This window comes from Agelaius phoeniceus, chromosome 2, assembly GCF_051311805.1.
Source record: "Agelaius phoeniceus isolate bAgePho1 chromosome 2, bAgePho1.hap1, whole genome shotgun sequence".
In the NCBI taxonomy this organism is placed as follows: domain Eukaryota; kingdom Metazoa; phylum Chordata; class Aves; order Passeriformes; family Icteridae; genus Agelaius; species Agelaius phoeniceus.
The window spans coordinates 40,432,323-40,454,677 of record NC_135266.1 but is presented as its reverse complement, the minus strand read 5'-3'; the positions used below and the strand labels follow the sequence as shown (position 1 = coordinate 40,454,677).

Here is a 22,355-nt window from a genome sequence, read left to right as displayed (position 1 = left end):
CTCAAAAATACATAGTGGATCTCATCTGCTGTAATCTCAGAAATATTGACATAATAATTAAAAAAAAAAGGGATAAAAACATCAGGGGTTTCACAGACTCTGTAATGTATTTGTAGACATTTATAAGATAGCAGCAAATAGATTGAGAGCCAGCTGCCTGTATTCCAGCAGTATTGACAAATCTGCTAGGGTTTTGGTTTGCTGTTGGTAGAAGCTTTCCAGCTATTGCTACTCATCCAGCTTCGCTGTATCTGTCAATGATAACAAGTCCACAGAGCAGCTTTCAAAAAGGCCCTTAAACATTTCCCAAATGCATCCTCATTGAGTGGAATACATGCCTAAGTCTCTAGTACGTTCAGTGATTATGACTTGAATCCAATTCTAGCGCCTGACGTGGCAGAGGAGAATCCCTCTAATGTGATTACCTTGCAGGACATCAATCTAGGGAAACCTTCAAAACAGAGCCTATAAAACAGAAAAATACTAGGCCTTAGCTCTTAGGACTGTAAACTTTTAAATAATGATTGCTCTGTCACTTGATTCTGTGAGACTGAAAGAAGAGAAAAAAAGGCAAGTTTTGTCTTCAGCACTGAAACAACATTCCTAAACCTATTACACAGGCAATACTGGAAAAGTTTTCAGGTTTTATCCTCACCTATAGTAAAGCCAGATCCACAAAAAGGCTTAATTACTTTAAGTGGCGGTTAGTCAAAAAAGTTCAAAATGGTAATTAATTAACCCATGAGTACCTCATTAGAGCCCTAAAGCTTCAGGAGACACCCAAGCTTTTCCCAAAGAGGTTTCACGCTGGAGCTATTACAAGCTTTGCAGGCTTTGCACCTCCTTATTTACCTTCCATTCCTTAGAAATGAGGGTTGCCTGTCGCTTTTGTGTGGTTACAGGCATTCAGCAGTGCACTGGCAAGAGAGAGTTTGCATATGTAGCATACAGCAGCCAGAGTCATTTGCATTTGAAAGAAAGAAGGAAAATTTCTGTAGCAAATCATTTCTTCCAGCTGCGCTTTAACAGCAGAGAGTAAGCTGGTTGTCTCTAGCCAAAGACACAAAGTATGGATGGGTTTCATGCTGTGAATCCAATTTAGATTCTTTTCAGAGGAAAGAACCTCAGCTTGGGATAAGTCAGGATTTCCAATGTGCTATCTCTTTGTCTCTTCCTCCTGGCTGGTTTAGACATACCTCCTGTTCTGTGAGCGGATTGTGACTCCCAATCCCACCTGCCTGATGCAGGCCTTGTATAGAGAGGACAAGTGAGCAACACAAATCTGAAGTTAGTGCTGGAAATTGGCCATTTGAAAAATACATGCTGATATGCTGATCTTAGCTGAAGCCTTTGTGAGCCAAAGCAAAAGGTCTTTTTATGTCCCCTTGGCAGTGTTTAAGAGATTATGTTTATAAAGATTTGGGAACTCAGCATTTCTGAATGCTGGCTAATAATTGCATTTGAATGCAAATATTAAAATCCATTTTTATGGTATATAACAAAATGTATGGAATATAAGAAATATATTACTTACCTAAAATTTCTTATTATTGGTTGCCTACTTAAAAATTGTTACCTAGCTGACAAGTCACATTTTGCAGTTCCAGAGTGGCATTTGTTTTCACTCTTGTACTGCAGTAAGGTAAATGTGACTTTGAGACCCACAGTTCCATCACCACACAAACACAAAGCACACGCACCTTGTGCTGCAAAGCATTGTCACCTTTTTAAATGCCCAGCATGATTTATTTCAGTAAAGTCTGAGTTCTACATTTTCATGAACATGTCAGTGAAATTCGGTGCCCTAATAGTTTCAGCCTCATGATACCATATCTCCTATGAAATCGGGAATTTGGCTCACCTCATTTTGGGTGCCTACCTTGCTGTTAGAGAGCTGGAGTCTGATGTGCCATTAGAGCTCGTGGTGATCTCTTCAATGTGGTCCCTTGGTGGAGCCTGGGGAGGAATTAATTTGATCCTAAAGCAGACACCTTCATTGGGCCACCTGAAAAGCTCTCCAAACTCTGCTGTCTGTGTTGGCTGTGTCTCCATTAGCTGCAATGACAGCTCACCCACAGCTCCTAATGAGACATTTACCTGATGGACTCCCCAGATCAGGGTGAGCCTCGAGGGCCAGAGTTTTCCCAAGGGTAAGGAGTCAGGCTTCCTCAAGGCACCTACAAATTTAAAATTCAAATCGTGTTGAACCACGAAATCACAGAGTAGTTAGGGCTGGAAGTGGCTTCTGGAGATCGTTTAGTCCAACGCCCCAGCCAAGGCAAGGTCACTGGGAGCGGGTGACACGGGAAAGTGCTCACGTGGGTTTTGAATGTGTCCAGAGAGGGAGGCACCATGCCTCCCTCCCTGGGCAGCCTGTCCCAGTGCTCTGCCGCCCTCAGTGGAGAGAAGTTCTCCCCATTTCTGAAGACAGGAGTAATTACAGATAGCACACGCACGCCGAAGCGCCGCCCGCGGCCCCGCTCGCCCGGCGGGCCCGGCAGGGGGCGCCGCCCGGTCGCCTGGCGGCGGCGTTTGGCCCATCGCGGCTGCCTTAGCCCTCCCCAGCCCCGGCCCCGGCCCCGGCCCCGGCCCGCCGCGGCTCCTCAGGGGCTGCCCGACCTCGGGGGCTCCGCCAGCCGCGCCCGCCGGCCGGGCCGGGCCGGGCCGCTGCCATGTTCACCAGCACCGGCTCCAACGGGTTCTGTGAGTACCGGCCCCGCCGCGGTCCGGGGAGGGCGGCGGCCAGGGGTGGGAGTGCGGGCGGCGTTGCCGCCGTCGGCCCCGGGGGAGCCGCTGGCTTCGGTCCTCTCTTGGCTGGACTTTTAAACTGCGTGACGGCGGGAGGAGCCGCGGGTGTGTCTGTGTATGTGTCTGTGTGTCTGCCTGTGTATGTGTCTGCCTGTCCGTGTCTCTCTGTGTGTTTATATGTATTTGCATGCATCGATGTAGATCTCCGTGCCAAGATACGTATCAGAAAACGCAAACAACCCCTCTTTTCTAAATGTGAAATTTAACTTATTTTTTAAATCCAGTTTATTGATAAGGCAAATGTAACATGCCCCTAGCTCTGCATGGCACATGTAAATAATGTCCCGGTGCTACCTGAACTGACTTGGCAGGTATCTGGGGCTGGCTCTGAGCTTGTTTTACAGGACGCAGACTCTGCAGCGTCTGGAAGCAGCAGCGAGGAGCTGACCTGGCTGCGGTGTGGACTTGGGCACCACAGTCCTAAGAGCAGGCGAGGACAAATGCTAAGTCAAAGCTTTGCTGACTAACTGCGTGCTCCTTACAAAACGGGAGGGAGTGTCCATCTGTCCGTCTGCTGAAGGGCAGGAGGGCTCTGCAGAGCTCTCTGAACGGGCTGGATCAATGGGCTGAGACCCAGCAGTAGGAGGGTCAAAAAGGTCAGGTGCCGGCTCCTGCACTTGGGTCTCAACCACCCCAGGCAGCACTACAGGTCTGGAAAAGAGGGACTGGAAAACTGCCCGGAGGAAAACGATCTGGTGCTGGTTGACAGCCAGCTGAGCATGAGTCAGTGTGCCCAGGTGGCCAAGAAGGCCAATGGCATCCTGGCCTGTATCAGCAATAGTGTGGCCAGCAGGAGCAGGGCTGTGATTGTCCCCCTGTACCCAGCACTGGTGAGGCTGCACCTCAGGTACTGTCTCCAGTCCTGTGCCCCTCAATTTAGGAAGGACATTGGGGTGCTGCAGCATGTCCAGAGAAGGGCAGTGGAGCTGATGAAGCATCTGGAATGCATGTCCTATGAGGAGTGGGTGAGGGAGCTGGGGTTGTTTTGCCTGGAGAAAAGGGGGTTCAGGGGTGATCTTATCACTCATTACAAGTACCTGGAAGGAAGCAAAGTGAGGGTTGCCCTCTTCTCGCAGGTAACCAGCGACAGGACAACACCAGAGAACTTCGCCTCAAGCTGTACCAGGGGAGGTTCAGGTTGGACATTGGGAGGAATTTCTTCACAGAAAGGACAATTAGATACTGGAATGGGCTGCCCAAGGAGGTGGTGGATTTGCCATCCCTGGAAGTGTTTAAGAAAAGACTGGAATGTGGCACTCAGTTCCATGGTCTTGTCAACAAGATAGTGTTTGGTCAGAGGTTGGACTTGATGATCTCAGAGGTCTTTTCTAACGTAATTGATTCTGCGAAATCAATTTGAGTGTGAAAGCACCCTCTGACTAGGGGGGAATAATTCTAGCATTTAAAAAGGGATGTCAGTTGTAGCTGTATTTTGTATGAGGAATCCAAAGAGAGGAGGAGTCTTTTTCAGATGGATCTGATAATACCGTACCTTGATTTGCAGCTCCTGATTTTTCATCTTTCCCTGTGCCCCCCAACAGATACTGTAGAGGGACTTTTTAATGGCATGTGTCTTTGTATAATTCTATGAGAAAGAATGGAGGAGGAAGAGTATCCTTGTTAGACTGAATGGATGGAAAGTCATGGTCAGTATTTACAAGTTTTTCCAGGTTTGATCCATCAGAAGGATGAGTGGGAAATGGTTGTCATAAGAAACATATATGTGGTAGGGAAAAAAACCTAGATAATATGTCATTCTGCAGAAAGAAAATCATAGACTATCCTGATCTGGAAAAGACCCACAAGGATTATCAAGTCCAGCTTCTAGGCCTGCACAGGACAGTTCAAGAATCACACCACGTGCCTGAGAGCATTGTCCAAATGCTTCTTGAACTCTGTCAGGCTGGTGCTGTGATCACTGCCCTAGGGAGCCTGTTCCAGTGCCTGGTCACTCTCTAGGCAAAGAACCTTTCTAACCTAAACCTTCCCTGATACAGCTCCATACTCAGTGTTGTACTTTTTTTTCCTTCTCAAAAATAAATACGCAAATGTTCTTACTGACCTTACTGTTCACCTAAAGTGGGTTTTTACAGTAAGACTTGGCTGGTATGGGTGCACTGACAAACTCCCGTAGAGGCATGGATTTAGGTGCAGTGACATATGCTCACCTAGGGCACAACTGTGGCAGTCTCAGGTGTCCCTGTGCCCTCAGAGTTGTTTCTGTGTGTGTAGCAGAAGTTGCTGTAGTAGCAGCAGGAGTGTGGGATTCTGTCAGTGATGCACAGAATCTGATGGTTCAGGTAGTTAATGAGTTGGCACCTGGTGTTGTAACAGGGAACTGTGTGTGTGTGTGTGTTCTGCCCCTGGGGCTTGGGAACCTCTGGCAGAAGGCAGTGTTGGTGGGCTATGGGACCTGTGTCAGTGACCCTGAATAAAATAAGTGGACACCTGTTTCAGCAGCAATAACAATGATCATGCCAGGTTGCACTAAGGCTCCTGCAGCCTGCTGTGCCACCTCTGACAGACTAATTAACATATAAAATGTTGGGACGGGGAGATGTAAATGTAAAAATAAACATACCTGGTACATGGTACGACTGTGAGATAGGGAAGCCAGGAAACACAGGGCACCACCTTCTAAAAGGACAAAGATAGTTTGCCTCTGCTGTGGAAACTGTTTCTGTTATCTGGAATAATGGAGGAGCTGGTATGCTCTGGAGAAAAGTACCATGGTTCTGGGTACTAGTAAGAGACAGTGCAGATATATGCAGATGGCTTATCAGAGCACTAACCCAGCTGAGCTGACTTGTCAAAGGGCATTGCAGTGTGCTCAGGGGGCGTCCTGGCAGCACCTGGCTTTAGGTGTGCTGGACAGCTGGGCTGTGGTACCAGACCCAGGCTGGTTGCTTGTGTTGCAATCTGCTGGCAGCTTCTGTCCCGTGTACAATGCTGCTGAAACACTTGAGCAGTTCTGCAAAGGCTCACATGAGTGTGTGAATGGCCTGGCTGTTTGCTTTACTGTAGTGCTGCTTAGTTTGCCGTGAGGCTGCATCTCAGGAGCAAAGTATGGTACATAGGAAGGCTTTTCCTTATAGGACACAAAGGCCTTACTACAAAGGCAGTTTAAACCAGTTAGACCAACAGAAACATTTCTGCAGACATTGTACTATCCCCTCCCAATATTCTTCATGCTGTTTATGTACTGCACAGGAGTCTAGTAGGAAAGTCTTTAAAGAGTTGGTCATTATTAATGTAAAATTTGAGTACATCTTTTAAAGCATATACACTCATTATATCTGAAAAATATTTGACTACTTTGACTACTGCACACAAGCTATTTCTTGTAGTAGGAGTGAGGAGAACCCTTTGAACTCGCTAGTGCAACTTAGGCTTCTACCTCTGTGAACCTTGTAGTGCAGAGCTAGCAATTTGTTAAAAATCCCCAAGGCAAGAAGGGATCTCTGTGCTCCTCTGCTTGCATAACTGGCAGGACTGAACTCTGTTGTGCAGAGGCGTTGGAAAAATAATAAAACGATGTAAATTAATGCTTTGTGGTATGACTGAAGGAAAAATGAAGCATGTACTGAATACATAAGAGTTGTGCATAACAGCGTTATGCAGTACAGTACTGTATGGGAAAGCAAATTAGCTTGTACAACAGCATGCCACTGTGCAGCCTGGTTAGCCTGAGCCCTGGAAGCAGCACAGCATTGAAGGCCACAACTGTGGCTATTCTGCTTCTGCAGAGCTAGCTCATTTCGTTTCAGGCTCGTGTGGGGATCTCCACGTGGTCTTGTGGTGTAGCCATATCAGATATTTCTGATATATGTCAGTGTATACTAAAAGTAGTATGGTAACAGCTCTGTCTGGTTGGAAGGAAGAAAAGTTTACTGAATGGGGTGAATACTTTTGATATTTCAACCTGATTCAGTTTCTATTTCGAGTACTGCTTTTAGAAACAAAGGTTTTCTTTTTTTTTTTCTTTTTGTATCTCCTTTTTTTTTAATAGTTTGTGACCTAGGCTACACCTAGCAGTTTTCTAAACAGTAAATGTATAGGCAAGTAGTTTGATTACAGTCTTGCCTGTACCTTTAAAAAATAGATTTAAAGCATGATCACAGGTTTCTCTATTAACTTTCTTAATACTAATATTATTCACCTCTCAGCTTCTGGATTGAATTTAGAAGCATTTGGTGAAGAACTGTTCCTGCAGTGATACTCTTACTGTTTTCACTTGCAAATGAACATCACTGCTGGTTGGTGAGCCCGCTGCAGGTTCTTGGACAGGTCTTGGAATACAATTGATTGATATCTGCATGATGGTTTAATACATGAAAACCAACCACTCAAAATGCAGATTCCATAAGTGCATTTGGGAAGTCCTGTGGATTCAGTTGTGTATCAGTTATGGCTTACTTCACAGATCTTGTGCATAAGCATTTCAAAACTGTTTTGTGCCTCTATATTAGCCCCCAGCAGTTAATTGTGTGTTTGACAATTGAAAGTGACATGCCTGCCTTATAGCAGCTGGGTTTGAGAAATTTGCAGGTGATAGTGGAAAAAAAGAATTGTTACACAGCATGTTTTCTGCAGCTGTGGTGTGAGCTCAGTAGGGATCCCCACAGAAATTGCCCTGAGCTGATTTGAACTTCTGCAGCCGCTGCTCGTCAGCCGGCTCATCACTTCACATCAACCAGCAATGAGGTCCTCTACCAAGTCGACACTTGAGTCCTGAGCCTGGAGTAGCAGTCCAGGGGGTGAAGCTGTTTCTGCAAGAGCTCTTCTGCCACAGTAGCTTGGTCTGGCTGCCTGTTTTGCTATGCCCATCTGCTGTCTCTTCATCTGTGAGTAGTGAACAGGCAGGGACAGGAAATAATTTCAAAAACTGTAGCTGTTGCTGTATCTTCTCATTCTTGCCATTAGTGCAGTACTGATTTCTGAAGCTGCAACTCAGGCAGTTGTGCCATAAACCTCCCCCTCTGTTTGTGACAGATGGACACTTGTGTCCTTCACTCTCTGTACTGTAAAAGAGGCACTGGCAACCAGCAGAGTATTAGGTTCTGGAAGAAGAGGATCTGTGGGCTTTGTAGTAAGTGCAGGGGTGGAATGTGGAGGCTTAGAAGTGGTTTTCTCACTTATGTCACATTCTGGGATCAGCTTCGCACTGCACAGTTGGTAGCATGAAGGTTGGGGCAGTTTTGGGGGAGAACTTCTCTATTGCACCAGGAAGAAGCAAAGATCTGTAGTGGAAGCTAATTCCTTGCTCTTCATCATACTGAAAGTGTATTCTGCTGGTTATTACCAACACTTCTCTGGGTACTTAGGTGGATGCTCAGTAGATGTGTTGCAGCACCAGTGCCTATTGTTTGGAAGAAATGCCACCTAAGGAGCACTGTGGGATTGCAAAATTATTTCAAGATCTTTGAAGACAGTATTTGATATATTTTAACTTTTAAGGTCAAAATGAGTGCTTATCCTTTCATTCTTCTTTCTCTATGTGATATAAAGACACCGTGTTTTCTCCTTCTGGTGAACATTCGCATTGGTGCTGCCAGCAGACTGGTGCCGTGGTCTGTTCGTGGTAACTATTTCCATCTCATCCATGCTTGCACATTCATTGGATTAGAATTCTGCTTTCTAAATTTTACCTTTGCATTGTAAGTCAGGAATTTGACTTGGATATCAGAATGCCCAATTGTGCAAAATCTGGCATTGTTGTCATTTTTGGTCTGACATGCTTGAGGCGTTCCACAGTAGTAAGAAGATTGTTCCTTCCCCACGACCTCACAGGAGTCCTCAAGAAGGATCTATATGCTCTTGAGGGATAAAGCAAACTGCTACACTGTGCAGTGAAACACTTGGAAAAGAATTTCAGAGGATGCATTATTATATTTTTCAAGTTCACCAGACAAGAATAAACTTCTCAACCGTGATGGCATTATGAGAAGCTGGAGAGTAGAAATTTCCATCACTCATGTGATGTTTCCTGTGGGTGACAATCAGATTCATGGGTTAGGTGCTTCTGTGGTTTTTCACTTGATGACGTGTCTTATAAAAAGTATTTTTCCTAGTATCAGGGTTTAAAGTGTCTAAGCTGAAAGCTAAAAGGAGGCTCTTAATAAAAATGTGTGCTCACACTTTTGGAGAAAACAGATAAGGTTCTGTTGGTTGGATGTTTTTGAAAGCATTCAAATTAGGAATTAACTTGATAGGATGAAGTATTTCAGTGTATATTACCTGTAATGTAAAAATGTTCTAATAAAAAAATTGCAGTAAAATCTACATATGAAACCTGTATAGAAAAATATAGTCATGGTGGGATATCTAGAGACTTTGTTCTCATGTGTGTCTGTGGTAATATGATCCTTATGTAAAAAGTTTTATAGGATTAATTAGTTCTTGTGAACTAATTAATTTCTTAAAATTAATGAAATAATGTAAATGCATTTAGTAAAATATAGTAAAATAACAATTTAAAGTAAATTTAAAGTAAAATTTAAATTTAAAATACAGTAAAGTAACAATTTTTATCAAACTTTGGTTCAGAAATGTGTACTGTTGTGACTATTACAATTCTTCTGAATTAGGCTGTACTTCCAAGTATCAAAAATCTGTATCCTGATTATAAAATTGACCTTTTCACATTAAGAAATGTTAATTTAACTAAGTTAACTCAGGGAGTATTGCTTGAGGTTTCAAATGAATATCTGTGTGCATTGTCTGTGTAGTAGCATTCAGGAAGCTCCAGCTTCTTTTTTTTCTCCCCAGTGCTGTACAGTTCTCTGATGGCTTCAGATGGTTTTGAAAAGTCCAATTGAATTAGAGGAATGAATAATTTAAAAAATGGATGTGTAAAGAATATAGACTTTATTTTTGGAGGAAAAAACCCCAAAAAACAAACCCAAGGAAAGATAGTAGATTGAAATGTGGACAGTTTTCTTGCATTAAAAAAAAAAGAATCAGCCAGACTGGTGTCTGATGCAATCATAAAAGTAGAGCTTATATTTAGCATAGTAACATCAATCTGTGATCCAAGTCACTGCCTAACTTCTATAAAAGGATGGTTCTTCAAGGCCATACTTGCTTAAATGGAAGCTGCATGTTTAAATAATGAACTCAAAAGGTATGGGTGTGGACTGAATTAATAGTTTTAAGTACAAGAGATGTTTTCTTCCCATGGTGAACATCAGAAGACTGCAGACTTCAAGGTAGTGAACAGCTAACTGTGCCCATCAAAGTAATTCTTGATGTCATCAGTTAATACTTGGATGAGGATCATGCTTAAACTATGTAGCAAGAGCCATATTTTCGATGGCAGTGGGATTGTGCCATAATTAAAATCTTCTCTTTGGTGCCTGTTGCCATCTGCTTTTTCTAGCAGTTCACTATTCTAGTGCACAGCAGATGTTGAAAAAATCATTCATGATACTTTAATCTGTACAGGTAGTAAATGTTTATTGTATTATATTGTTTCATGCAGTTTTGTTCCTGCTGTGTTCCTGCTTTTTACTCCCCATTAGTACTTTTAATGTAATCTCATTGCTCCTTTTATTATATTAAGAAGAATGACAACAGAACTATGGATTTTTGTAGTACCATGCAAAAACAGTTGTCTGAAAATGAATAGATTCTGTGCCATAGCTGATGTGTTTGGAAAGGAAGTAAATGTAATTCAGGTTACATCTGTGAAAAGGAGAAAAGTCATAGAAAAAATAATATTTCAGATTCTCTGTGTTGGCTTGAGTTTTTGGGCAAGAGTTTGTTTTATTGCATCAACTGCACCAGCAGGTTAGGGTGAATTGCTGGCTATGCTCCTGCTGGACATCCTACTTGGCAGATTTTAGTAAATGAGAAATGTGTATTGCAGCTTTTGCTGTTCTTTGCCTGCTTTCTTGTGAGTGTCCTTTCTGAACGTCATGCCCCTAGAGGGAAGGAAGATTTCACAAACATTCTGAATCTAGTAATTTATTCATGAATAATTGTAATGATTGAATGGAAGGAAGATGAGTGTCCCGTAAATTGACTTAGATATGATTCCTTGAATGGTGGATCTAAGTGCAGTGGTGAGAAAGTCCATTTATTCAGGTGGTTCCTACTTCATAGCCCCTAAGAGAAAGCTGATCTTAATCCCTAAGGCAAAGGAAACAGGAATATTTAACTAGGTGTGCTTGTATATTTTGCTAGAAAAAAGAGTGATTATTTTATTTCCTGAAATGCGATGGAGCCTTAGGAGGGCAGTATAGGAGGACGTGACCTCAGTAGATGCAAAGAACTTAGGTTTAGCTGTAGCCAATTTCATGAGACAATGTTGGAAACAAAATGTCTGGTTAATATTTAACTGTCATTAATATTTCTAAACATTTCCTTTGATTAATGTGTTCTTCCTATCTATTTGCAAGTTTTTGAGAACTTGGGAAGTTGTTGAGCTAAAAAGTCAAGGTGGTATCACTGCTATTATGTCTTGCAGTAACCTGTTTAAATATGTCACTTTTTGAATGTGAAAGACTTATCTCTAAAATGGTTTGATTGTTTATTTGTTTTGTCTTTAAGATAAAGCGCCTTTGTCAAAGAGTTTGTTACTAGTCCCAAGTGCCATCTCGATTCTATTGACTCTGCTCTTCCAACATTATCAGAAGTTCTTTGCGTATAACCTACAAGCTGTAAAAGAGGATTTTCAGGTAAGAGTCTGTTCACTTTCTGTGAAAAGAGACTGCAAACTGTGGTTTTCTATGCAATTTTCCCCCACAGTCTGTTTGTCCTCTGGTTCTTTCCCTTTGTTCGCTGCTGTAGACCAGCTTGTTCTTACCTTTTTTTATGTAACCCCAGTATGCTACTTTTTGGAAAACATGAGAAAAGTGATCTGAAACCATCAATATGGCTTTTCATTTCTTTTTCTTGTCTGGGAAATTACTTGGTTTGTGTTGTTTTTCCTTTCAGGCACTGGCATTTGTAAACTTGCTGTGAATGAAGTGTGACTTAACCCATTTATTAATACAAATATTTTGATATGAATGTCAGTATCTTAGTGTGCCTAATTTTTGAGGCTGAAGAGGGCTACTTTGATTAGGCATGCTGATTATAAATTACTTATTTTAACAGCAGAGGCTGTAGTTTTCATTCTCTAACTAACTGTTGTAGTTAGTTGTGGAAAACTAAACTTTGCTTGTTGAATAGAACTGCTGCTTCTAAATTGAAAATTCCAGATGGTGGGGAGTTTGTCATGCTCTTCAGTAATTGGCTGAATTGGTTAATTTCATACTCATTCCTGTTTCAAACTAAGATACTCTATCTTTTAGATACTGTATCTTGTAATGTTTTATTCTAAATTGAATTAAGGATCCTATAGTATCAGCTCTAAATGTCGAAATAATACACTTAAAAGTGATTAGATAAGTTCTGTGGGTATTTGTTTTGGGATGTTTTTAATTTTTGGAAGTGGCAAACTACGCTCAATAGAGAAAGGTTAGCAAATGCCTCTGTGTTTATCTTACCCCACAGATATTACAATTGCATCAAACAAAAGGTATGTAGTCAAATTAATGTCTTTGAGGATGCCAGCTGTAGCCTGTAAGCATTAAAAGATTATTAGACCTAGCTAGTGATGCTCTGTGCTATTGTGATCTCTGCAATCTTCTTATAAAAACATGAGTTTTATTGTAATAATAAATTACAACTCTGCAAGAGCACTGCTCATATTTACCAAGTATCTTGCTGATGCAGTGCAGTGCAGTGAAAATACATAAATGATGTCTGCCTTTAAAAAATGTTACTGCCAAGTGTTTGGGGAGGGGAATGAAAAAGTCTGAGAAACTATTCAAGTTTTAAATGGAAATTGTGTGGATTTGGGATTTGTTTATTTGTTTGTTTTGAGATCTGTCTTCAGAGGAATCCTGTCTTTCCATATGTTTGATCTGCTGAAAAACAGTAGTAGCTGCATTTTATTCTAAGAAAACATCTCTACTGTGTCTTAACCATAAACACTTGCAAGTATCTGTACAAGCTATGACACTTTTATTGTGGTGCTTTAGGGGAATTTGTGAGTTTGGATTTTTTATTTAATGAGATTGTTTCACTTATTGCCACAGCCCTTGGAGCAAGCTATGTACTATATCACTGGGTACCTCTGAGATCAGAGAGAACAGATTTTTTAACTCCTGTTTGGTGCTATTATTCAAATGAGAACTCTTAAAAGAAATTTTGTTTAGAATAAATTCACCTGCAAGGATGTGTTTAATGGAAAGGTATTTTTTCAAGGAATGAACAAACATTTTGGATGTTGGATTTTAACACTTCTTAAATCTGCTGGAAAGCACACAAATTAAAGTGAACAGTTGAAGAAGAGTACATTTGATTTGGAAGGCAAAATATGTGCTGTCCAAAACTAAAAGGTCATTGTCTCCATACAGAGGGCTCAAGAGCAGTGAAAATGCTGTGTGAAAGATCTTCATTACATCATATCTATGTGTTTTTTTAAGCTGGCTAAAGCAAAGAGCAGTAAAGCTGGAAGCCTTTCATAGTCTGTGTGAGAGCTGCTCAGTTAGTGCTTGAAATATTCAGCTGCAAGGTCATGGCCCTGCCAGTCTTGACTTCAGGAGGGATCATACTCAGGCTAGCATTTAAAACTGGGCATGTTGACATGGGATAGTGGGAATGGTGAGTGAAGTGGATTGGGGCCAGTACTGTTTAGTGTCTTCATTCATAACTTGGACAGTAGGACATAGCGTTCTCTAAGCAAGCCTGTGGGTGATGTAAAACTTGGATTTGGAGTTGTTACACCTGCTAGTTCTGCAGCCAGTTAGAGGGAAGAAAAGGGTCAATAGGAACATTAGTACAGCAAGGACAAATGCAAACTCCTGCATCAGAGAGGAGTAACACCATGCACCAGTACAGGCTGTGGGCTGAGCAGCTGGAAATCACTTTACAGGAAGAGCCCTGAGGGTCCTGGTGGAGGCTTAAATTGAACATGAAACAGCAATGCAGCATTGTGGCTAAAAAGCCCAACAGCATCCTGGGCTGCATTAGGTAGGAAGAGCCTCACAAGGAGGCCTGGAGGGTGATCATCTCTACTCTCAGTGAGGGCAGTCTGAAGTGTTGTCCCTTGTGCTGGGCTCCTGAGTACAAAATTGACCTTGCCATGTTGCAGAGAGTTCCAGTAGAGGACCACCAGGCTGGTCAGGGGCTGGAGGATTTGCTGTATGAGGAGAGCCTGAGAGAGCTGGGATCGTTTAACCTGGGGAAGAGAAGGTTTAGGGTAGATCTTACCAGTGCTTGTAAATACCTAATGTGAGGGAGCAAAAAAGGTGGGGCCAGGCCCAGTGAAAGGACAAGAGGTAATGGGCAAGAATTGAAATACAAGAAATCCCATTTAAAGGGAAAGGTTTTTACTGTAAGACTGATGGAACAGAGGAACAGTTTCCATCCTTAAAGATGTTCAAGACTCAACTTGAACATGGCTCTGAGCAAGCTGATCAGGTTAGACCTTCTTAGAACAGTTACACTGTACTAGTTTGTATCTTGAGGTTGCTTCAAAAATTTTTTTTTATAATTCTAAATTCACTAGGGTTGTGATTTACATTTTTATTTCTAAGTGTAAACTAGGAACCTCAAAAGTGTATTTTGAGTTAATTTGAATTGTTGATTTATTTTAACAGTTAGACATCTGCTTTGAAAATATTTTAAAGAGACTCTCCATAACATGCTACTCTCTATATTTCCCTCCTTAACTGTGCTGCATTTCTCTTACCTGACTCCAATATTGCATTCTCTCTGAGCACAAATTCTGTAAAGAATTTCCTTGAAGGAGGAGTGGCTTAACATGATGATATTAACCTTCCAGATTTGGAGACTTGTATGTGGAAGAACAATATGTCTTGATTTGAAAGACACATTCTGCAGCACTCTGCTCATTTACAACTTCCGAATATTTGAAAGAAGATATGGCAGCAGAAAATTTTCAGTAAGTTCAGTTTTGAGAGTTTTTTAATAGAAACTTTTCTATACAGTTTAGTTTTGTACTCCTGGATGAATACTGAAGTTTTATTTCTAGTGTGTTGTATAGAAATGTGTTAAAGGGTTGTAAAGATAATTTGGTTTTAATAAATTTAAATTTATATTGATAAGACCTTGCAGTCAGTGGATTATTCTAATTTCTATTTGCAGTTGTATCACTTGTAAGATATCTTTTGGAAACAATCTTACTCTTGATTCTTCAGTATCTAGACAAGTAGACCTGGAATTATGTTGTGTTAAAGATTGAATTTGTCTTTATTGAACTACTATAGAGGTTTTCTTATTTTTTCTTATATTTAGAGGTATATTAAAACCTTATTTTCAAACTGTTGAATTGATTTAAATTAACCTTTTTCTTTCCAGTCTTTTTTACTGGGCGCTTGGATGCTCTCAGCTTTGTTTGACCTTCTGCTTGTAGAAATCACTCAGTATATATTTGGCATCACCATCAACAGCTTGCCTTCTGGTTTGTAAGTAGCTTCTAATGAATTGGTTATTTTAGCTATAGTTTCAAGGGGATTGTTTTCTGAAGATTTCATTTTAAAAAAACTTCTTCATGTATCACTTCAAATTAATTTAATCCTCTTTTGAACTGAAGTGTAAAGGTTCTTGGCACAACTACTGTAATTTCAAGCATTTATTTCTTAGCTATGATTTGTGTTTAATTTATAATTTATCCGTACAATGATTAGTTTCCAATCCGTTAGTCTCATTTCCTCTGTTAACATGATTGCAACATGGCTTGCAGGACACAAATTATTGTTGTATTTGTTCAGTCTAAATTGTTTGGCTCCATTCAGTTTGTAAAAACTGGAATCAGGTTGTGCTGATTTCTGCCTTAAATCAGAAAGGCAACAGAGCTGTAAGTCATGTGCTTTATGTTCACTTTTAAATGCATATGCATTTTGTATTGGTATTTTGTATGTTTTTGAAAAATTAAGTGCCAGAGGTTGTTACTCCATTTCGTGCTTGCAGCTGAAGTTCTTACAGATTTAAAGTGTTCAGTGGTTCAGTTTTGCATAGCCTATGTTTGAGATTTCTGCACTTAATGAAAGATATGCATATTACAGTAGGACCACAGAGCTTGCAACCCTTTGTGGTTAAACTTCTGGCAGGTGAGATTACACAGACTTGAGTTTCCATATGTTGCACACTCTGAGGTAATATAAAAGCTCTTGGAGTAAGATTTTTAGTATTAAACACCATATCAGACCTTTTTTATTTCTGCTTTTCCAGAGCATCTGTTGAAAGTATCTAAAGACTGATATATAAGGGACAAAAAGCATATGCTTGATATTATAAAAATACATTTTTTGTAGTGTCTGAGTATTTAAAAGAAGTTGAAAGCTTGAGTAGCTACTGCAGTTACTTGTGTTTGTTACCTAGAGTTTGTTGCTAGGACATAGGCTGCTAATGTGTCTGGAGAAATTAATATTTTCCTATATGTAAAAAGATACTTTGTGCAAAAGTAAGGTGTCATAAATGTGCACATCATATCCACAGGTAGGGAATGAACAGTCTGACCATTTTTACCCTTTGATGATATTTTTATGACTGCAGAATATAGTCAGTTACAAAGAAATCTGCATCAAAGAGTTTTTAATTAAGTAAAATATAAATTTTACCTACATATGCCTTCTCATTAAGTCATAATGAATTTGATATTGAGAGAATGAAATTAATTTTAGAAATGTGGGATATACGGTAGTTTCAGGAGCATTTGATTATGCAAATATAAAAAATTCATATATGCAATTCATCATAATTCTTCAGTGTTGTCTGCTTTATTATATTAATAGTCACTTTCACATCTGTCAATATTCATAGTCGCTTGAGGTGATAAAAGCATTGGAAAGTTTAACACTGATGCTAGGTATTAGTTCATTTCAGGTGAAACAACAAAAGATGTTGAGCAGATAAAAAGAGGTCCAATTATTATTCTGCTTCTGTCATATTTACAATGCAACAAATATATCTGTTACCTTTGGTTATAGAACATCCTTCTGTGTAGCCAAGTGCTAGAATTTGGAAAAAGAATCCCTTGTTTGCATTGTAAAAGTCCCCTGACATTTTTTCTCTTTTTATATCATTTCACTGTTCATATTATTGAGTGATCTTACACTTCCAGTTAGAAAACTTTTCCTGCGCACGCTTCGAAGGTAATTGCGATAAAGGATTACGCTGATGACTCTTGCCTGGAATTGTTTGGAAACAATGTAGTACAGTATAACATCCAAGCATGTACTGAGATTCATGAGGAAGGTGGTAAAGGCTGCCCAGGGATTGTAACTTGTATTTTCATCTTGCAGCATCAGGAAGGCAAAGCAAATGTGGAAGGGTACAAAGCAGATGAGTACCTGAGCAATCAGAGTAACTATAATTCTTATGGATCTCTCCTTTGCCTTAGGCTTCAGTTTGGAAGTCTTGCCATGAATAAAATTATAAATAATGACAAGGTAACACCCCATCATGATAAACAAGGGGGTCAAAAAGAAAAAAATTAAGCGACAAAAATTCAGTGTATTTACTTCCTTTAAATGGATGATATCAAGCATTTTCAGACAGGTGGTGAAATTTGAGGCTTGGTCTGGATCAGATCGTAAAAACACCAACGGGGATGTTGTTGAGAGGGTCATTATCCAGATTCCAGTGCAAGCCAGCACAGCTTTTTTTGTATTTTTTAGTTCTTTGACATGTTTGGGTTGGACAATAGCCATAAATCTGTCTACGCTGATAAAAGCGAGCAGCCACAGAGCAATGGCTGGGTAAAAGACAGTGAAAGCCCCGAGGATCCGGCAGAACGTATCTCCAAAAGGCCACGCTTCTGTCCCGTGGTAGATTATCCGGAAAGGCAGGGAAAAGATAAAAAACAGGTCAAGTAATGCAACGTTCATCATATATACAGTAATAGTTGTTCTCTTCTTGGTAGTGCAGCTGAACACCCATAGTGCAGTGGCATTCACCAGCAATCCCACTGTGAACACAAAGCTGTAGAAGACCAGTGATGCAATCCTGTATTCTTCTGGGTGGGAATTTTCTGGCGTCATAGTTTAATTGAATTTAGGAATAGTAGTTGCGCTCCATAAATCCCCTAAAATTAGATAAAATATGGGAAGTTATTCTCAGTCAAATAAAATCTGTCTTTAAAAACAAACAGGAAGATTGTTTTAGGATGGTGTTTAGTGACGAAATTATTGTTTAGCTCTGAAATGTGCTAGTTTTGTTGCTTTTTCTGACTGCAAATACATTATCATCCTCTGAGGGAAACGTGTTGTCAGACTTGTGAAAATAGCATTTATAAGCGTGTTTGAATAAAATATTTTTGCTACTTACAGGGCCTTTTAATATAAGGAATCAAAAAGTCAAGATTGGCATTCCAGGTGTGCATCAGTAGCTGATAATTAGATTGAAATAGTTGAATAGTTGTATTTGAGCTATGACAGCTACTTTCTAAAGAAAATATTTCTTCAAGCTGTCTCTGTTAAAAAAATTCTTGACTAAAACTAACTATGAATAGAAACAAGTCAGCATGGCATTTAGTGACATTTGGATATGCAAAGAGTATTGACTTTGCCTTTTATCTGTCTAGGACCTACTTAACTCCCAAAAGAGCAGGTGCTTGCTTATTAAAGACACTTAAAAAAACTCTTTGAGTATCTGCATATCTTCTAATGTTTAATTAGTGTTTAATCCCAGGACATCAGAACCACCCACCCAACATAAAAATAAAATTAATAGATTAATAGACTTCCTGTTTAAAAAACTAAAAAGGAGGAAAGCAGCAAAGTCTCCAGCCAGGCCATATGGGAACAGTATTTGTCTGGGGGAAAAGTTGCTGTCTTGTATCCAGCTACCCCAGAGCATAGTTATGTTCCTTCATCCAGCTTCTTGATCATAGGAGCTGGACATCTGAAATGTCCCTGTGCAAGCTGAGGTGATGAGAGCTGGAGGAGAGGATCCCTGGTTTTCTCTGGAGCCCATGAGGATGGCAGACCTTACCTGGTGCTTGCATGAGTGCTTTGTTTAACCTTCACCCCCAGCACTTTCCTGGCTCTTGGTGTGGTCACAGTTTCTTGTGTGGGAGGGTTCCTCTTGTCTGGCCTTTTACCCAGCCCTGTGGCAGCTTTGTGAAGAGGAGGAGGAGGAGGAACAAGTTAGTTGTTTGTCTGATCTTCCCACTTGTGACAAACGGCCAAGGAAGTTCCACAGTTTCTGTTAGGCACCAGAACTGTTCTCCAGAGCAGAAGGGTGCCTAGTTCCTGTATGTTTTATCTCCAGAAGTGATGAATGCATTGAAACCCAGGTTTATTGTTACTGCCCATCTGGTCAATGCTTTCTCTGTAATGTTACCAAATACTTTCTCAGTGCTACAGGAATGCATAGGGGATTGAACCAGTGTTTATTAATCTGGCATCCTGGTTTGACAGTGGCAAATACCAGCTGCATCTGAGAAGGGTACCATGGAGTAACTAACTTAAATATGACATGTTAAATCTTTATATAGGTTCGTTTCTGCCTTGAAATATAGTTTGGACTTCTAATGTTCTTACAGTTCTCCAGTTTACAGACATATTAAAGTTATGCATAGAAATATTTAACCCTTAACTTCAAGGTCTTTTTTTCAGCTGTACAAAACAAAAAAGGTATGTTTTCTGCTCAGATGAGGACATTAGAACATGCAACAGAATTTATGTTTTGTTTGGGAAAAGCCATGTATGTAATACAAAAAAGAAGTTTGGGGTGCATCTGTATAAATGCCTCTCAAATTCCTCATTGCATGAAGAACTCTAAAAATAAGAAAAATAAAATAATTAAATAATGCTAGCAAACCTTATTGAAGGTTAGATGGCATATATTAAAAAATGTTGTGCATGTGCTAGCAGCATAGTTAAAATATTATCTGGTACACTGTTCCACTTTCACTACTGTTGCACAAAATTGTCCAAATGTTGCTTAATATACACCTCCCCCTTGCCCTTGCACATTGTAAGTGGGTTTTTTTTCCTCTTTTGTTCTGTTATTTTTTCTCTCTTGCTAGTCATTGTGTTTGACAGTGCAGAACTACCAAATTCAATATCCTGAGTGATTTGGCAGGTGAATTGACAGGTAGAATCATTCACTTGAATATTAAGAAACATCATGGATTTTAGTTTTCGTTTTGCTCTTGTCTCCTTTGGTCTTGCAGTAACTGTAATTATTTCTGGTCAGGTCATGTTTTCAAAATAACCAGTAGCCTGATTTTGATGGGAAGATAGGAAGCTCAGTCTGGTGTGATCTACTTTTTATGCCTTGTTTGCTGGTTATTTCAAGTTCATGACAGTTTTGAGATATATCAAAGAACTGACCTGCTGTAACAGAAAGGGTTTGTTGGGTTTTGGGGTTTTTTTTCCTTGGTTTTTGGAGACTGTTTCCCAACTTTGTGAGTTTAAATGCATGCCAGTTAATTTTTAAGAACCTAAAATGTAGCATTTATGTAGGTAAGAAATATTGAGATTTTTGAAAAGTGCATGTTACCTATTTGCATTTATACACAATTGGAGATATTTTGCTTTTTCGTTGGTACTTGTCTGCATGGAGTTCAGGTTGATATCTCCCAGTCAGCGCAGGCATATCTTTGGGTGCCTCTGGGTGGATGGTTTTGCCCTAGTTACCATTTTTTATAATGGGAACATTTACTTACTGGTATTGATTAGAGCACTTGCTGAAGAGCCCCTTGGAGTCACTGGTTTGGGAAGACTTGTCTGTGTTAATTCTGAATGATTCCTCTGTTGTTTGTCTGTATATTTTATCAATCTTTTAGTTTTTTAATGATAACTGACATTCTGAATGTCTAATGTGAATTGTGAAGGCCAGCTAGGTGCCTTGTACGAGAACAAGATGTTGACAGCAAAATCACAATTAAATCTCTTCCTCCAGATTCTTAATGTGAGTTAGGTAACAGTGATTCCATTTAAAGGGCCATGTGTGTATCTCTCTTCCCAATCTCCCTTTTTACTTTGTCTGTCCCTTCTATTTGGTTGCATTTCCCCAAGGATAACATGGCTTTCAGTGAAGCACAGAGACACCAAGTAACATGATCTCCTGGTTTTCATTTCATGAAAACAAACATTTTTCTTTTAGTGATAAATGTACTTACCAATGTTTTCATTTATTGCATACTCTTAAATTTTTTGTTAAAATCCTAAACAGTATTTATGGTACTATGCTTTTACAAATGCAATAATTTTTCTTTAAATGTTATTTATAGAATGCTGCTGATATTTTGAAAGTGCATTAAAAATCCAATATCTTTTCATTAGTTCTAGAATTAATGCCCATGTTCTGCTTCTGAACAAAGTCTCTTAGCAACATGTCTGAAATCCAAGTTACTTTGTTAGCACAGCATAAGGGATCATTACTCACCTTTTGCGCTCTACAAAATTTCTTCAGAGATGCTTCTTTCATGGCCCCAAATCTGTAGAAGGTTTAGACTTCCTCTTCTTTGCTCAGCTTTGCTTAGCTAAAATAGCTCCTCTTCTCAGGCAGGAAACAATGACGTAATCTCACTAGTGCTGAGCTCTTTTATTGGTTATACTTAAAAGTTACTATTTCACTTAGAAGGGGTGTGTGTGAACTGGTATTTCTATTACCTTTCAGCAGTCAAACATTTGTAATATTTCCAGTGTGGTCAGACTAGGCTGTTGTACTACATATATTTTCAGCTTTTAAATGTTTGCGGTAAAATGAAAGCATATTTTATGTTAAAGTTTCCATAAAAAGGTATCTGCAAGAATACACATCTTGGTTGTGCATAAGTTTCTAATAAGCATAATGTAAATGTATTTTCAGTAGAGCATAGTCTGGTGGATTTTTTGTGGAAATCCCCATTTTATTTATATTGCCTTGGATAGTAGTCAGTCTGAAAGTGACAGAAAGTCACTGCATTTGAAATGAGAAGTTTGATTCACTTGAATACACAACTTTGTTTATGCCTGTAATTACAACATTTTATTTACACAGCAGCAATATTTCTATTTTTTATTTGCTGTCTAAATTAATAACATGCTTATTTGAGAGCTTTGCTGAAAAACGCTGTATGAAAAGAGATTTTAGCCTGTGTTAAAACGGAGTAAAATTTCTCAGCTGTGTCACTGCAACAGACATCTTAGATGGGATGGGAGTAGTCACAAAGGTTTGTAGGTGAAGACTAACTTCCCGTGTTTCCTCTTTGTCAGCTTGAGAAAAGATCCACCCTTTAGAAAAGCAACTTGGAGAAGGAGATCATTCCATATTTTCTGTAGAGTGCTTGTTGCTTCAGGTCTCTGACTGGCAGTCTTTGGGAGGTGTTAGCAGAGAGCTCTGTGTTGACTAGGGGAACAATAATGTTTTGGTCTCCACCTGACCTGTCATCAGGAATTTGCCAGGATGTTCACTTGGTGCCAGAAGCAACAAAGTCCTGCAGTTCAGAAATTGCCAGAATCAGGTTTGTTTGTGGGAACATCTTTCTTCACTGACTGTAAAACTAATGTGGGTGGGTGATTCTCACTTAGTGCTCAAGC

At 39.9% G+C, this 22,355-nt stretch overlaps 2 protein-coding genes across 4 annotated transcripts in view; one reads left to right on the top strand and one right to left on the bottom strand.

Moving 5' to 3' along the window:
• Positions 1–2,494: 2,494 nt before the first annotated feature.
• The window catches only part of UBAC2 (UBA domain containing 2), an 88,184-nt gene continuing 68,323 nt past the window's right edge, over positions 2,495–22,355 (top strand). For 2 of the 3 annotated variants that reach the window (XR_008533873.2, XM_054628523.2), the window contains exons 1-4: positions 2,503–2,703; positions 11,359–11,486; positions 14,645–14,764; positions 15,181–15,287. Coding sequence is in view for 2 of the 3 variants with exons in the window: in XM_054628523.2 (XP_054484498.1) it covers positions 2,673–2,703; positions 11,359–11,486; positions 14,645–14,764; positions 15,181–15,287 (386 nt within the window). In the remaining variant the exon portion in view is untranslated. Of the gene's footprint in view, positions 2,704–11,358; positions 11,487–14,644; positions 14,765–15,180; positions 15,288–22,355 lie in introns of all 3 variants that reach the window. The other variant, XM_054628524.2, reaches the window with a different exon arrangement.
• GPR18 (G protein-coupled receptor 18) lies at positions 16,334–21,312 on the bottom strand. The gene is made up of 3 exons (XM_054628527.2): positions 21,220–21,312; positions 18,817–18,940; positions 16,334–17,908 (listed from the first exon to the last, which is right to left on the bottom strand). The coding sequence occupies exon 3, from the start codon at positions 17,862–17,864 to the stop codon at positions 16,899–16,901; it is 966 nt and encodes a 321-aa protein (XP_054484502.1). The 5' UTR covers positions 17,865–17,908; positions 18,817–18,940; positions 21,220–21,312; the 3' UTR covers positions 16,334–16,898.

Bases quoted from the DNA above. Each gene is read 5' to 3' on its own strand.
- GPR18 (XM_054628527.2), bottom strand. From the start codon at position 17,864: ATGACGCCAGAAAATTCCCACCCAGAAGAATACAGGATTGCATCACTG.